This window comes from Monodelphis domestica, chromosome 3 (genome assembly GCF_027887165.1).
Source record: "Monodelphis domestica isolate mMonDom1 chromosome 3, mMonDom1.pri, whole genome shotgun sequence".
NCBI classification, from domain to species: domain Eukaryota; kingdom Metazoa; phylum Chordata; class Mammalia; order Didelphimorphia; family Didelphidae; genus Monodelphis; species Monodelphis domestica.
The window spans coordinates 72,934,810-72,952,136 of NC_077229.1; the positions used below are offsets into that span (position 1 = coordinate 72,934,810).

General features: G+C 51.2%; 1 protein-coding gene across 4 annotated transcripts in view; it reads left to right on the forward strand.

Moving 5' to 3' along the window:
- MAST3 (microtubule associated serine/threonine kinase 3) overlaps positions 1 to 12,714 on the forward strand; it is a 103,165-nt gene extending 90,451 nt beyond the window's left edge. For all 4 annotated transcript variants that reach the window (XM_056822116.1, XM_007489222.3, XM_056822115.1 and 1 more), the window contains 2 exons: positions 1,134 to 1,315; positions 4,982 to 12,714. In XM_056822116.1, the coding sequence (XP_056678094.1) occupies positions 1,134 to 1,315; positions 4,982 to 6,096 (1,297 nt within the window). In that variant the 3' untranslated portion in view covers positions 6,097 to 12,714. The remainder of the gene's footprint in view (positions 1 to 1,133; positions 1,316 to 4,981) is intronic.
- Positions 12,715 to 17,327: the final 4,613 nt, after the last annotated feature.

Genomic DNA, 17,327 nt, shown 5'->3' on the forward strand with positions numbered 1-17,327 from the left:
CAGCTGTACCATTTATGGTGCCCCTGCCAGGGCCTCTGGCCCAACCCCACGCCATCCAGGCCACTTGGGAACTCGCCTCCTCCAGAGGAGGCCGCTGTGCCCGGGGATCCCCTAAGGTGTCGCTCCAGTTCCTCCCACTGCCGCTTGGCATCCATCGCAGGCCTGCTGCCCTGGGACTTGTTGCATAATTGTACAGAAAATACATTTTGATTGATAGACATATAGCCTCTGATAGATGGCAGGTAGGGGAACTCGAGGGTATTGGGAAGAGACGGGCTCCAAGAACCCCGAGGGTCGGGGCCGACAAGAACTTTAAAATATAAAAATGTCAGAGCTAGAAAAAACCTCAGAGCCTTGAACATCAGAACTTGGAGGCCCTAGAAGAGAGAATGTCAGACCTGGGGGGGCTCTTAGAACAGGATAGCAGAGCTTGGGGCCCTAGAACCTAGAACCTCAGAGCTTGGGGAAACCCTAGACAGAAAATGACAGCACAGCCCATCTGGAAATGTGTTTGACATGACCGCCCATGTCTAACCTCTATTGGGTTGCTTGTCTTCTCAACGAGGGCTGTGGAGACGGAAGGAGGGAGAGAATTTGGGTCTCAGAATTTTAAAAAATGAATGTGATTGGAAAAAAGTCAAGGATGTTTAAGAGAACAGCAGCAGCAATCTAGAATGTCGGCGCCAGAAGGAGCCTTAGAACGGGAAGGAAGGCTCCTCAGGCCAAGCGCAGCGTCGGGTAAGGTTGCACGTCGTACAGAGAGCGTCGGATGTTGGAGCCTGAACGTTTATCTCGTTCAGGGGCATTTTAGAGATTTCAGGACAAGAAAAACAAAGTGTTAACTCCATCTTTATCCTCACTAACCTTTATAATCCTCTATTTAATTTGATGCAGTTAAAAGTCATTCTGAGAAGGTTGGTCCATACCCAGGCTCCATCAGACTACCTACCAGAGGAAGTGTCCGTGCCACGAAAATGGTTCAGATGCTCTGGCAACCCCATTGTTTTACAGATGGGGAAACTGAGGCCACGAGAAGGGACAGTCCTGCATGTTCTGGCCCCCATCAGGGCTGTTTCTTACTGCCTAATGTCATAACACATGGGCATGTTGTTTGTTCTTCTCTCCCTTTGAAGGCGAAAGTCTCTCTTCAAGAAGATCTCCAAGCAGTCCACGATGCTACACACGAGTCGGAGTTTCTCATCTGGGCTCCACCACTCCCTATCTTCCAGCGAGAGCCTTCCTGGCTCTCCTACCCACAGCCTGTCCCCTGGCCCTGCCACCCCCTGCCGCAGCCCCGCTCCCGATGCCCCCCCAGGTACTGAGCGGTTGGGGGCCCTCTGGGAAGGGGGGGAGGGACCCTCCCTGGGCTCCTTGGGGCCTCTTCTGCTTCCATAGACACGCGCTCTCAATCTGAAAGCCTTTGTAGAAACCCCAGCTGGAATGGGCCGGGGCTCAGCCTTCTCTTCTGACGGGCTGTGGGGAGGCCGCTTAGGCTGGAAAAGGCCTTCTAGAAAGTGGGATTTCCGTGGGCCTGAGAAGCCAGAGGAGAGCAGGAGGGATGGGGAAAGCACTAACACCTTCATCTTCCCTCAAGCTCTAACTGAAATGCCCTCACCCTAATTCCTGCCATGATTTCAAAAGTCCATTCTTGGGCCTCACCGGCCGACCTAGAAAGGGCCAACCAATAGCATGCCCGACCAGCAGCTTGCCTGCCTTTACTCGGACCTTCAGCTGGAAGAAAACTCGCCTGTTTTTTTCCTTTCTTTGAATCTCTGGCCGGCACTTAATGCAGGTGTCAGGTACACCGTTAGGGGCCAAATAAAATACTTGTTGACTTCCATTAACTCAGTTAGTTTTTTGTTTTGTTTTTAAACCCTGACCTTCTGTGGAATCACTACTGTGTATTGGTTCCAAGGCAGAAGAGTGGTAAGGGCTAGGCAATGGGGGTCAAGTGACTTGTCCGGTGTGGTTTCTTGGGAAGTGTCTTGATGCCAGATTTGAACCCAGGACCTCCAGACTCTAGGCCTGGCTCTCCATCCACTGAGCCACCCAGCTGCACCCAACCCAGTTAATTTTTGCATCCTTTTAGGAAGGTCTCATCTCTTCTTCCCTGACCCCCCACCCCCCAAGCCCCTGATTCTTTTCTCTTTCTAGTTCTTGCTGCTGAGCTGTGTTGGAGATATATAGAAATGCTGATGACTTATGTGGGTTTATTTTGTATCCTGCAACTTTGCTGAAGTTGTTGATTATTTCGACTAGCTTTTTGGTTGAGTCTCTAGGATTCTTTAAGTAGACCATCATATCATCCACAAAGAGCGATAGCTTGGTCTCCTCCTTGCCTATTTTGATGCCTTCAATTTCTTTTTCTTCTCTAATTGCTACTGCTAGTGTTTCTAATACAATGTTAAATAATAGAGGTGATAATGGGCATCCTTGTTTTACTCCTAATCTTATTGGAAAAGCTTCTAGTTTATCCCCATTGCAGATGATGTTTGCTGATGGTTGTAGATATATACTGTTTATTATTTTTAGGAACGACCCTTCTATTCCTATGCTTTCTAGTGTTTTTAATAGGAATGGGTGTTGTATTTTGTCAAAGGCTTTTTCTGCGTCTATTGAGATAATCATGTGGTTTTTGTCAGTTTGCTTGTTAATATGGTCAATTATGTGGATGGTTTTCCTAATATTGAACCATCCTTGCATTCCTGGTATAAATCCCACCTGATCATAGTGAATAACTACTTGCTGGAGTCTTTTTGCTTGTATTTTATTTAAGATTTTTGCATCTATGTTCACTAGGGAGATATTGGTTTATAGTTTTCTCTCTCTGTTTTTGACCTGCCTGGTTTTGGAATCAGAACCATATTTGTGTCGTAAAAGGAATTTGGGAGAACTTCTATGCTTATTCTGTCAAATAGTTTGTATCGTAATGGAATTAGCTGTTCTTTGAATGTTTGATAGAATTCACTTGTGAATCCATCAGGCCCTGGGGATTTTTTCTTTCCTTGATTCTTTTAACTGATCATTACACAGTGCCTTTGTCACCCAGGGGGGTGTCAGAGGCAGAACTTGAAGCTGGCTCTCCGAGACACCAAGGCTGAGCCTCCACCCCTATAACACAGTGCCTCTCACAGACAGGCATAGGGGGAACAAGCAAGATGGCAGGGGACTGGCTCTCTTGCCCCATATTTTGGTGTAGTGTGCTTGTTATCCTGGACTGCTTTACTTCTGGAATTCTGATTTCCACAGCATACCATTTGAATTGAGTCTTTAATTCCTTTTTTTTATTTAATTTTTTTCAACAAATGAGTATTATCTCTCCCTCTTCCTTTCTCCACCTTGAAAAGAAAAACAAACCCAAAAAACCCTTATTTAACCAGTCTGCCTAGTCAAGCCTAACAAATCCCCCACCGGCCATGCCCAGGAATGTGTGTCCCATTCTGCCCTCTTCTCCATCTTCTCCATCACTGGTCCCCTGGAATCTCAGCTGTGTGGATCAGAATCCTTAAGGCTTTCAGGGCTGTTCATTTGTACAGTGGATAAATTGTTCTCCTTCGGCTTCCTTCACTCTGCATCAGTTTCTCTCTTTGGAGGATCTCTCTTTGGAGGAACCGTATTCCTTTCTGTTTATTCATTTGCCCTGATCTGTGCATCCATTCCCCGATGGATGGGCGCCCCCTTGCTTTACCCTTCTGTGCCCTGCACATTTTTGTGCCCGAGGGTCCTTTCCAGAGTCTATTTAGGCTAGAATGTGTCTCTGGATGGACCAACTAGGACTAAACCCATCCTGATGCACAGTCCTGAGTTGGCCGCCGCTCACAGACTGCTCCTCTCCTCTCCTCTCCTCTTCTCCTGTTTTTGTTTCAAACCTGACCTTCCATCTTAGAATCAGCCTTGTGTAGCGGTTCCGAGGCACAAGAGCAGTAAGGGCTGCGTGTTTGGGGTTCCCCAGCTGGGAAGTGTCTGCGGTCACATTTGAACCCAGGACCTCCCGTCTCCAGGCCTGGGTCTCCGTCCTCTGAGCCACCCAGCTGCTCCTCCATTTTCTACTCCTCTCACAGTTTCCCCACCCGGAATGTCAGCTGTCTCTTCATCTCCGTTTTGGCTCCTGTCTGTCCATCAGGGAGTCAATCAAAGATTTACCGAGTGCCACGCCTGTGCCAGGCGCTGCTGCTCCTGAGATGCCGTCCTCATCCCCCGAGCCAGCTCCCTTTTTAGGTGGCCGAGAGATGGCTTCTGCCCTTCCCCGCATCCTCAGACAAGTCCGTGCTCTGGACCGGGCCTGGGCAGAACTTGCCCTGACTGCAGGGAGGTCCTATTCTGACGGGGACCCCCTGTAGGGGGCTGTGGGTCAGAGGCCCAGCTCTAATGGCCAGTCGCTAGGGGGCGCAGCGCTCAGAGCTCTGGCCTTGGAGGCTGGAAGTGCCAGGGGCCCTTTGGGCCTCCTTTCCTGCTCTGTGACTTGGAGGCCTCTTGGGGAGCTTGTGAGGGTGAACTCAGACTTGAATGCTGTGGAAGGGCTAGCGACGGGGAGATGGGAGGACGCCAGGGGCTTTTCAGAAGCGCTGGGCTGCAGGGGGCATTCTAGGCACTGCAAGCACCTGGGCGCGTCTAGAAATAGAATGCAAAGCCTGGGGAACGTTCAGTAGACCCATTCTGTGGAAAGCCAGGGGCTAGGGCAGTGCCTCGGGGTGAGAGGTGCTGCCTAGCTGTGTGACCCTGGGCGAGTCCCTTCCCAAAGCTCCCTCCGCTGTAGAGTGCAAACAGAGCGCCTCCCTCCCAGGACCAAAAAACGGTCATCGTGAAGCGGTGGGCTGATTCCTGGCCTGTGGCAGGGCCGCGGCCACCCCTGGCCTTCCCGAACTGCTCCCGGGCTTCGGTGACAGCGGCCCCAGGGGAGGAAGCTGGAGGAGGGAGGCAGGGGTGAGCAGGAGGGGCCTGGGACGGATGGAGCTCTCACGGCGACCTCTCTCCTTTTCAGATACGGTGTCTCCACAGAGCACTTCACCCTCGTCCAGCACGCCCACCTCCCCGGCGGGCCACATCCGGCCCAGCTCCCTGCATGGCCTGGCCTCCAAGCTGGGGGCCCCGCGCTACAAAGTCGGCCGCCGGAAGTCGACGAGCAGCATCCCTCCATCCCCGCTGGCCTGTACGCCCTCACCGGGACCCCAGCCCCCGTCGCCCCAGAGATCTCCGTCTCCTTTACCGGGTTACCCCAAAAACCTCTATGCCTTCCAGGGGAAGACCTTGTCGCCCCCGATGATCAGCCGGCAGACGTCCAGGCCGCGGAGCGCCGAGACCCCCCGGTCCCCCCTCCTGAAGCGAGGGCTGTCTGCCGACAAAATCACGCCCTGCTCCATGGAAAAGAAGCCCCTGGGGGGCCGAAAGCTCACCCTCGAGATGCCGGCGGGGGACGGGGACGGCCTCGAGGAGATGTCGGTCCAGGCCTTCTCGGGGGCCGGTTACACAGGCACGGCGAGCCGGGGGAGAGACTGGGCCGGAGACCGGCACGACAGGGACCAGGAGGTGGTGGTCATGAGACGCCTAAACCTGTCCGAGCGTCGAGACTCGTTCAAAAAGCAAGAGGCCGTCCAGGAGGTGAGCTTCGACGAGCCCGAGCCCCCGGGGGACGAGGGCCCCCGCGGGCAGGAGGGCCGGGCGGAGCCCCGGGGGCCACGGCCGGGGGCGCGAGAACAAAAGCCGCCCCCCGTGCCCCAGATCGCCGTGCAGGGCTCCGAGGGCGACGTGCACGAGCCGGGCTCGGCCGAGTGGGAGTGCCAAGGCTCTTACCCCCCCCTCCAGCTGCTGGCCAAGGTCTACACTGAGCAGACGGACGGGACCAAGGCGGTGGAGTACAAGAGCCTCTCGGCCCAGCGGCGGGGCAGCAGGGACCTCCGGGACTTGAGCTCGGGGGGGCAGCAGCAGCCCCCCAGGGCCGGCCGGCCTCTTCGGGCCCCCCTGCAGGCCGCCAAGTCCCTGCCCATCCTCCAGCTCTCGGGAGGCCAGGAGCGGGCAGGACCTGAGCCTCGGACTCCCAGAGCGAGTCAGCGAGATGCCACGGGGCCATCGAGGAAGATGGATGGGGATCGGCGCTAGAAGCCAGGTCCACGGTGGGAGTCACAGGAAGAGGGGGCCTCCCACCCCCCAGCCCATCCCATCCCACCCGCTCTGCATCCTCCTCTCGGTGCGAGTCGATGTGTGTATCCTGTGACGGGCGCGGGAGAACCTCAGGAAGAACGAGCCTTCGGAACATGCGTAGCCCTTAAAAAGACAAAAACAGAGAAACCCAGACCCAGAACAAGGAAACATTGACTCGCGAGAACCACAACAAGTGTTTTTCTACAAACTGCAAAGAAGTCTCCTTATTTTTGTAGCGTGCAGGAGCTGGGGGGTGAGAGGAGGCTGGCCCGGCCGCTCGGCCCGTTGTAAATAGCCGGAGGCAGATCCCGAGATTAATTTATTACTTTTATAAGCTAAGATGAGATGTGAGCACAGCTTCTGTGAAGGCACTTTGACCTCCTCCCCGCGGGAGGAGCCCTGGATCCCGCCTGTCCGTGGTTTTTCTGTGTGGGGTTGGGGGTGCTTGAACTTCCCTGAGACTGTAGTGTTGACCCGGGCGGCGCCACTCCAGAGCGGGCAGGGCTGCCTGAGGCCCGGCTGGCACCCGCCCGCCCTGGGCAGCAGGGTGAGGGGTCTCTTCCCTGGCCCTGCTTGACAAAGACTTGTGGGAGCAGCTGCTCGAGGGTGGACCGAAGGTCTGTCTAGCCAGAGGTGTCTGGATGGCGCTGTGTGACTCAGATGCCATAGAACCTCCCAGAGAAGTGGCCCCGTTTTCTCCTTCCTCGAGATGCCCCCTCACCCCCCACACATGCCCGTGCCCGGCAGCAGTGGCTAGAACCACACATTTCCCTCCCCTGCTGATGGCAGGCCTTTCTCTGTAGCCGCTGCCCTTAAAGAGGTCTCCTTCCCTCCCTCCCCCCCGCCCCAGACAGACCGCGCACCTTGGGAGGAAAACGAAAGCCCCGCTGCCGAAGAGAAGTGCCGGCGGGGGTCAGGATTGGGGTGCCGAGTCCCTGGACAGTTTCAGTCCAGTTTGGGAGGCCCCTGGGAGCCCAGAGGTCAGGGCTCGGGGGGTCCTTGGGTGACAGAACTTGCCAGAGGCCACGTAGCCACTTAGTGGCAGAGCTGGGACTAGAAGCTGACTTTCTTGACTCCCAGCCCTGGGATCTTTTCCCTTCCCAAGCACTACCCCGCGGCTGCCAGAAACCAGCCTGGAGTTCCCCTAGACACAGTGCAGACTGCCCCAGCAGTTCCCCCTTTGGACCCTCTGGGCCCCGGGACTTCTGCTCTTGCTCTCTGAACTCTGTTTCCAGCATTTTGAGGATCTGAACGTCCAGAATCTTACAGAGAAAAAGTAGAAGCCTGGGAAGGTCCAGGACCTAGACAGACCTCCATCCTCTCACTGAGTGGACGCTGTCCCTGCCCTGTCTTGTGGGGTCAAGAGGGGTGTTTCAGGGCTGGAACGAGGCCTGAGGGTCCCAGAAGGGACGAGCCAGCCTCCCTACGTCAGGCAATTTTGCTGAATGGAAGGGGAGAGTGGAGGTTTCCATGAGCAGAGGAGGCTTCTCTTCCTTTATGAGACCACATTCCTGGGCCGGGCTTTCCCCGTCATCCTGACTCGGCCAAACAGAAGGCTGGTTCCTTGTGCAGCCTTCAGGCTTCCAGGGAGTCAGCGGGGGTGGGAGACCCTCCGAGCCTCAGCTGAAGACAGCTGTCATGCCACCGTCCAGGATGTTAGATGATGGACTTGGCCCTTTGAGTGCTGCTGCTGCTGCTGCTGCTGCTGGGTTTTAAACTGGTTTTACCTTTGTTTTCAGTGCCTAAAGGATCTAGAACGTTCCTGACATGGCTACAATTTAACTTGGCAGAATGGAATGATAGATGGAAAGACAAGTTCAGATTCTGCCTCTGGCCCTTCCTGGCTGTGTGACTCCAGGCTTAGGATGACCTCTCTGAGCCTTCAGGTTTCTCACCTGAGGAATGAGAGGAGTGGGCTTGCTGGACTCTTGTTTGTTTTTTAAAACATCTAATCTTCTAAGGATCAGTTCCAAAACGGAGGATGAAGTGACTTGCCCAGGGTCACACAGCTAGGAAATGTCTGAGGCCGGATTTAAACTTAGCGAGGACCTCGTATCTCCCGGCCTGGGTCTCAAACCATGGAGCCACCCAGCTGTCTTAGCTTGTTGGACTCTTTTCCCTTCCAGTTCTGTAGTCCCTCTGTAACATCCGTAACAGCCTTCTTAATAGACAGTCTGTTGCAGCTGGAAAAAATGGATCCTCATCTGGCCAATCCTCAGCCTTGGGCTGGTGACAGGCCCATAGGTAATTGACCAGTGGGCTCTTCCGGCAGACTTGCAGAGTCACTCCTGCCCCAGGAAGCGTCCCTTCTCCATTTTGGAAGCCCCAAGGACATCCCTCCTTTGATCCGACCAATTGCAACATCTTGGTTCCAAAGGAAACCGAATAGAAGTAGGCTTTGGCTCTGTTAAGGTCAAGATGGCCGTCTCTACACGCTGGGGTCAGCCCGGTGGACAAACGGGCATTTATTACACATTTGTGACCCCGAGCCCGTCCACAGAGACACCTGCCCTGCCCTCTGGAAGCTCACGTTTTTGTGCACTGAAGTCGGGTTTTTGTCCGAGCTTGCAGCCTTGAACCCAACAGAAAAGGCCGCTGATTGGCAGGCTTTGGTTTTCTGGAATAGGAGCTGGAGGGATGTAGAGGACTAAGGAAATGGGCAGTCAGGTAAATTTCCCAATTAAATATATTATCTTTTTAACCTTTTTTTTTTAATTTCCTCGGCCCCTATTCAAGCTTGAAGACGGGCATCCTGCCAGTCTTGAATTCTCATCGTGTTCTTTCATATTCAGATGATCTCCACTTTAAAAGAATGTGATTTCTCGTCCTTAGGGGACTAGATGAAGCCAGCTTCCCCTTCTTCTCCCCAGGTCCTGGAACCAGTTTTCTCCATGCTTCCCCAGTCCTTCCTGGGCCCGCATTCCAAAGGTTTCCCAGGGGATGTGGCCTGGAAGGGCCGAAGCCCCCGCTCGGGGGTCAGTCTCCAGGATAGCCCAGGAGGAATGACCTCAACCTCCATTTTGCTCGTTTGTGTGTAGACCTCCGAGGTCATGGTTTGGGGGCTCCTTCCCTCAGTTCTCGTCTCTGTGTGTTCCTGGGCCCCCCATTGCCCCTTCCGCCTTGTAGCAGCTCCTGGCACGTGGTAGGGGTCCTGGGAGAGCTTTCTGAATGGACTTCAAGTCTGTTCGATGATTAAACACCCACTTAGAGGGTTGGAAGTGGGTCCGAGATGAGCATTAAAGGCAGTCAGCCATCGCTCCTACAATGCCACTGAGGTCAAGGCCCCGAGGGCTGAGTCTGGAGTCTCCCCCTTTTTGGTGCCCAGGCCCCTTGGATGGTCTGATAGAGCCTAGGGCCCGCCCTCTCTGAACCCCTTTGCAAATAGCCAAAGGAAATGGCAGGTTTCTATTAAAGGGCTATGAAAAGGAAGATGTCATGTGCCCATCCGAGTGGGTACACACCCCACCCCCACCCCCATATCTCCAATTTCCGGTGGGGAGACCCCTAGGATCAGTCACTTCCTTTCCTTGGGCTTCTGATTTCCACCTCTGTAAAATGGGGGCTGGGTTAGCTCAGGAATTCTTAGCCTTCATCCCTTTCCCAAAACCACGTTTTTAAATGCCTAAAACAAGATAGGATCACAAATGAAACCTCGGGAAGAGCCACTGCCCAAAACCTCAGTGTTTTAGGTTCACAGAAGCCCAGATAACCCCTAACGTAAGATGCCTTGTAGCGTTGGCACCCCATCCCCCTTGGAGACGGCTAAGTGGAGCAACAGGCCCGGAGTTGGGAAGGCCTCAGACACTAGCTGTGTGGCTCTGAACAAGTCACTTCACCCCTCTTGGACTCAGTTTCCTTATCTATAAAGTGGGAGTAATGACAGCCCCTGCCTTCAGTTGTGAGGATCAAATGAAATGATATTTGTCAAGTGTTTAGCACAGGGCCTGGCACATTTGGACACTGTCTGCGTGCTTATGCCCTTCCTTTCCCCCAAGCAGAGAGAACCCCTAGGGTCCATTTTCAGATATCATGCCATCTTTTATAAACTTTTGAACTGTGGAATAGCAGGTTTGGAAGGGAGCTTGGCATATACACAGAATAGAAGGAAGCCTCACGTACAGGACGCTAAAACTGGGAAAGGCCCAATACCGTGGGGCGGCAGATTTGGGAGGAATCTTAAATTCTCTGAGCTGAGGGGGGATTTGAAAACAGAACATCAGGATTTCCTCGAAGCATTCCCCCTCTCCAGAGGGCTTCAGGCAGAGCCCACAGCCGAGAGCCAGTTTAGACCGAGGATCTTGGCTCCTATTTACAGAGACTTGTCCAAGGCGAGCAGTGGCCCAAGTCAGGATTGGACTAATGACCCCTGCTCAGTGGTCCGGCCTTCCTGCCTCCCTAATCGTGCTGACCATTTTTTTTTTAAGCTCACCCCTGGGCAAAACAAAGAAGCAGCAGCAACAGAAACCCACTGGTCCAGCTTCCAACCTCGGACCTGGATTTGGGGCAAAATGTCCATCCACAAAACCAAAAACGAAACCCTTACTCGTGTGGATCCACAGCGTGGGGGCTCCGGGACCATGGGGGGAAGGGGCAAGTTTATGACAAAGCCAGGAGCAGTTGCAAATGCCTGTTGTGCCCACCAGGGAGAGGGGTGCTGAGGCTGGTGGGTTCTGAGCTGGGCATCAGCTTAGGAAGTCCTCATGAGGGAGGGACTAGGCCACCAGGCTGCCTATGGAGCGGGTGGACTGGCCCAGGTTGGAAACAGGGCAGAGCCCACCTCTGATAAGTTGTAGAAAGAAGCAGGCCTGTAAGCGAAGTCTGCATGTACGATGATAAAGGAACTTAAGGATTTCCAGGGACTTTCCGGGGCCAAGTTTGAATGCACCACAACAGCCATGGATCTGTTTCTCTTGAGTTTCCTTTCAGACAGGAAATAGACATTTCTAAATGGTGGGGGTTTTTTTTCCCCTTTTGAAGTCAGGTGGTTGCATCCTTTAATGACTTAGCCCCAAGTCTAATCTTGGATTCTTTCAGATCTTCCAGATCTTAGATGTTCAGCAAAACATTTTTTCATGGTGGAAACTGGAACAGATCCATCCAGCACAGGGAATCCTTGCATTGTGACTTGTGTGACGGAAGTTGTGTTCCTTTTGTAGGAAGCCCCAAAAACTCACCCACACAATTCCCACAGGGTCCCGGCTGACTTCCCGAAGCTCATTGTAAATCTGGCATGAATGCTAGTATGTCTCGGTATGGAGCAAGGCAGCCACTTCTTTAGGGAGCATTCTGGCCTCGTCAGAGGTTCAACCTTTGGTTGGAGAAAGAAATCATAAAGGCCTGGCCTCCACCCCTAGAGTTGTCACTAGGAACTTTCTGGGACCAAAAAGATGGACCTAGAGCTGGAACAAATCTGAGAGGCCACCTTGGACGAGCTGGCCAGTGGAATTTAATCCCTGACTTTTTATCTAGTGCTCTTGGCCCTATGGTACCCTGAGGCAACCTCATTTCACAGATGGGTAAACTGAGGCCTGGGAGAAGAGATTTGTCCAAGTTCCCAGAATATGAGCCAGGGCTAAGAACCCAGACTTCCCAAGGACCAGGCCCTTCCTATTTGCTCTCCTCCTTCCTTTTTGTTCAACTAAATCTAGAGAACAAAATAGGATGGTCAGATGAGGAAAATTCTGTCCAGAACTCATTTTAAAAAAACAAACCAGGAAATGTTCAATGTGTCTATGGGAATTTTTACATTTTTTTTTCAGCCTTTTTCCCTACCCCCCAAAAAAGTTGGAATTCAACTATAAATGCCTGAGTCAACTTCTTGTTCGTCTTTTGGGAAACATTTCATATAATTAAAGACTTCTAATGGAAAATTCACCAGCTGGGGAACTCACAGCCGTGGCATAAACTGTCTGCTTCCTCCCATGGTTTTAAGGACAAGAATTAGCCAGATCCGCTTCCTCCCCTTTAGCTGGCCACAGTGCGATTTGTCACCCCCACACTCCTTTAAACAGCTGGTCCCCCTTCAGACACCTTTTGCTACCAGGCTTCCGTGTAGTTGCCAAGTTTCCGGCACTCTCCCGGCCCCCTCTTGTGACGGTGAGTTTTGTAAGTCATCTGAGCTGCTCCTTCCCATTCTTGTTTTCTAGGCCGCCTATGTTTACATTTCAGTATGCATGTGTGCGATTTCTGGGGTTGTGCTGAGAATCCTGCCTTTTACATGTCCAATTTCTAGAACTCCTGTACAGTTTGTATTGCTGATGACTCGGTGCCACGCTACCAAGCCCACGTCGTGTGACTTTTTTAATGTGACCAAAGCCATTGAGTAGCCCCCCTTTCCCCTCCCTGCACCCCCAGGCCCCTAGGTCTGCTGGGCCTGGGTACTTCATTCATTGCCCCAAGGTCTCCCTGTCACCCCAAAAGGAGCTTCCCTCTGCACGGAAGACAGAGGTTGTTCTGCCCATTCCATCGTTAGCTGGCCACAGTGCATGACTCGTTCCCCCTTCTCCATATGCAGAAACCTGGGAGCATTTTCTGGGTTTTCTATTGAATAAAAAAAATAATAAGACAAAAAGAAAAGCATCTGTATTTACTTGGGCCAAGAGTCTAGTTATTTAAGCATTTGTTAAACACTCGATCCTGGATGTGTCGAGCACTGTGCTAAATGCTGGGAGGGATCACTAAACAGCAACAGCCCCAGCTTTCTAGGACCTCACAGGCCAATGGGACAGGGTGTAAGCAGCAATGTCCGAACGAGAGAGAGCATCAACTGGAGATAATCAGCAGAGGGAAGGCACTAGCAGCAAGGACCCCTGGGAAAAGCTTCTGTAGAAAGTGGGGACTTGGGGAAAGACCTGAGGAAGGAGGCTGCCATGGGACCATTCCAGGAGAGAAACCAGTGAGTAACTGGTCTCATTTATTTGGAGCCAGGAAGGGCCTTGCAGCCATTGTGGGCAAGAGAGTTTTGTGGCAGAGCCAGAGTTCAACCAAGGTCCTTCCACTCAAATCCAGGTTCTTTTCTACTGTACCAGGGCAACACCTTCATTTTCAAAGGAGAAAAAGGAGGAAACAAAGTCATAAGGAATTTCCCTTCATGAAATCCTAATAGATTTTCTATATTAATAGAAGAGGAAGATGGTGCCAGGGCCCTTTGGTGGGAGGAACTTGAATCCTGTTCCCATAGTATTTTTTTTTAAACCCTACCTTCTGTCAGCATCAATTCTTTTTTTTGTTTGTTTTTAAACCCTCACCTTCCATCTTAGAATCAATACTATGTATTAGTTCCAAGGCAGAAGAGCAGTAAGGGCTGAGCAATGGGGGTTAGGTGACTTGCCCAGGGTCACACATCTAGGAAGTGTCAAGCCTTTTTTTTACAATACTGAACCACACACACCCATACAAAAAAGAGAAGAGATCAGAGGAAGCAGAGAGGGACAGGGATATTGAGAGAGAGAGGAAAAAAATAGAGGATAAGGGGCAGCTATGTGGCATAGTGGATTTGGAAGGACCTGGGTTCAAATGTGACCTCAGATGTTTCCTAGTTGTGTGACCCTGGGCTTGTCACTTAACCCCCATTTGCCTAGCGCTTGCCCATCTGTCCTAGTGTCGTTACTAACTCAGTAAGGGTTTAAAAAATAAGAAGATGGTGCTTGAGCTGTGCCTTAAAGGAAGAGAAGGAATCTCTGAGGCAGAGGTAAGAAAGGAATGCATTCCAATCTCGAGGAATGGTCAGTGCAAAGGATATGAGATGGAATGGTGTACATGTGTGAAGGAGAGGAGGCCAGTTTGGCTAGATTGAGAGGGTGGTGTTGGTCTTTAAGAGGTGAACAGATGAGTCTGTTTTGTCCTAAAGGCAATAGGGAACTGCCGAAGTTCATTGAGCAGAGGAGTGACCTAAGCGGATCTGTGCTTAAAGAAAATCACTTTGGTGTATGAAGGATGGACCAGAGTGGGGAGGGGGGAAGACTTGAGGCTTAGAGGCCAGTTAGGAGGATGTTATAATCCAGACAAGAGGCAATGAAGGGTGAACTAAGGTAGGCACTGTGTGATTGGAGAGGAGTTGGATGTAAGATGTTGTGGAGGTAAAAAAGCAAAATCTGGCAACCAAGTGGATATTAGTGGATCCTGGGAGGGAGAGTAAACAGTCCAGAATAACACCAAGGTCATTACCCTGAGACATTGGAAGGATAGCAGTGCCTTTGGCAGAAATAGGGAACTTTGGGGCAAAGGGGGGAGTTGAGGAAAAAATGAGTTCCCTTTTGGATGTGTCAAATTTAAGATGTTCCCATTAAGAAATGTCCAAAAGTCAATAAGTGATGTGAAGCTCAGAGGAGAGACATTCTGCAGAGATAATAGTCCAATTTATGGGAGCTGATAGAGTTACTGAGAAAGAACAGAAGAAAAAGGGGAAGACCTAGGACAAAGCCTTGGGGAACACCCACAGTTAGAGGACCGGACATGGATGATGAGCCTGCAGTGAACTGGAAAGGAGCAGTCAGACAGGTAAGGTCAGAGGAGAACAGGAGAGAGCAAAACCTCAGATAGGAGAGATGCTCTAAAAGGAAAGAAAAGGTCATCAACTGTGTCAAATGCCCCAGGGGAGATGAGAGAGATGAGGGCTGAGAAAAGACTATCCAGTCTGGTGATTTAGAGACCATTGGTGACTGGAGAGCAGCTTTTTCAGCCCATAAAGCCATCAGAAGCCAAATTGTAAAGAGTTAAGGACCAAGTGAGAGGAAAGTGACAGCATTAGTGGAGTTAGATAGCTTTGTTTGGGATTGTGTCCGATAAAGAGAGGAGAGTTCGAGAGTATTGTCAGCTCTGGTGAAGGCTTGTTTAAGGACAGAAGGGTCTTTGGGCATATTTGAAGCCAAGAAGAAGGGAGCAGAAGGCTGGAGATTAAAGGGGGAAGGGGTAGGGTTTGGAGAAGGGGCAGAAGCTTGAGGATGCAATCCTGCTGCAGATGACAGGAGGGGAGGGCATCAAGTGTACGTGTTGAAGGGTTGGTATTGGCACAGCAAATTACCACAGCTGTCAGAGATCGGGAGAAAAGAAAGAAGAGAGCAGGAAATAATCTCAAGAAGGTTTTACATGAAGAAAATGGGAGAAGAGGGGGTTTGTTTCAACTGGTCTCAGTTTTCTCAGTAAAAAAGTAGAGTCTTCAGTCCAGAGATTGGGGAAGGGACAGGGTGGAAAGGAAAGCAAGGTTTTAGAATGGCTTTTGTGAAGGGTAACAGGGTAATCGAGGTACCTCTGGTGTGAGGTCTTGCCTAGCCCTTTTCAAGGCCATTCATCTACCTTTGCTGTCTTCCTGGCACCCAGTTCTCACCCATAGCTCCAAGAAACTGTAGCATGTGCAGCAGCCACACTTTATTAAAACTGTCTTAGAAGATGAGCTAAACCAGCCTAAGGTAACCAGCTGGGCTCAAACCCCTTGGTGAGTTTGGGGGGGGGGGTCTACACCAAGCACATGGAGACTTCCTATGGTGGAATAGGCAGGTGAGAACAATTGGTTCCAACAGCCAAGAAGATGGCTGAAGCGGGCTGAGGAGCACTTAGAGCTTGGAAGACATGGAAGATACTGAGGTCATTCCCGGCATCCTGACCCATCACCAGACATCCTGACTTTTGCCTTGCCACTGGACTTAGATGACTAGGAGAGAGACAGAGACAGAGAGAAAGACAGAGAGAGATGGGGGGGGGGCAGCACCAGCAATGAAAATGGGAATTCAGGAGATGGAATATTGTGCTCAAGAAACAACAAGGCTCCAGATATGGGGAACAAGGCTGGTGTGAGGTATAAAAAAGGCTGAAAAGATAGGAAGGGTTCAGGTTGTTGTTTTTTTAAAACCCTCACCACCTTCCATCTTAGAATCAATGCTGAGTATTGGTTCCAAGGCAGAAGAGCTGAGGTTAAGTGACTTGCCCAGGGTCACACAGCTAGGAAGTATCTGAGGTTAGATTTGAACCCAGGACCTCCCATCTCTTGGCCTGGTACTTTATCCACTGAGCCAACCAGCTGCCCCAACTCAAGTTTTTTGGGTTTTAAAAATCAAACAGGATTTTATATTGAATGGGGGGGTGTCTTAAAGAGGGAGGGGATATTGAGAGTAGAGGATAGATTGGAGTAGGGAGGGACCTCAGGCAGGGACACCAACAATCGGGCTATTAAATGCTGAAGAAGGATGCAAGTTGAGGAAAAACCATTAATTAGATTTGGTGGTTAAGTGACTGGCTTTGTAGAGAGCAATTTCAGATGAATCATGTGGCTAGAAGCTAGATTGCAGAGGGTTTAGGAAGAGTGAGAGGGGGCAGCTGGGTGTCTCTGGGGATATAACTAGAAGTCCTGGTTTCAAATGTGGCTTCCGACAGTTTCTAGCTAGTGTGACCTTGGTCAAGTCACTTCACCCCATTGTCTAGCTCTTACCACTCTTCTACCTTGGAACCAATGCACAATATTGATTCTAAGATGGAAGATGAGGGTTGCTTTAAAAAAAAGACAGTGAGAAAAGTGGGAGTCTGTAGAAATAAATAACTAGCAAAATGTGAATGGAGTGAAAAATGGGGATGTCATGAACCTTAAAGGAGAAGAGGCCAATGAATGATGATATTGGAGATACATAGAGCCTATATGGTGCAAAGAGGGAACAAGAAATATTCTGAGTCTCCTCTGGAGGAGGGATGTGGGTATGAGAGATGGAACAGCCCGTGCTGAAAAGATTCCCTGTCCTTTGGGAAGAGCAGAATCTCAGCAAGTGCCAGAAGATGGAAAGAGAAAAAGAGGAAGAGATTTCAAATCAAAGGAAGCTTGCTAACTAGAGAGCTTGGGAATTCTAGGGGGCCCAGAGAGAAGTGGGAAGATCTGGAGGGGAGACTTTGAGAGAGGGGATATGGGGATGGAGGAACACTAGGAGGGATGGCTTAGCACTAGGGATGTGGCTGAGGTTCAAGGACACTGGGAGTAAGAGGAAGTGGGATTATGCTAACCATTGGGCATTAAATCCCAAAGGAACTGTGGATGAGAGGTGAGCCATTGAAAAAAGACCAGTGATTGGTAGGTTCCAGGGGCACCTGCACCTAAGCCAGGCCCTGAACTTCTGGCAGATAATGATGCTGGCTTCTAGGTAAGGAGGAGATCTGGTATCAAGAGATGGTGTGTCCCCATACCTAGCAGCCTGAAGGCGGTCACTCAA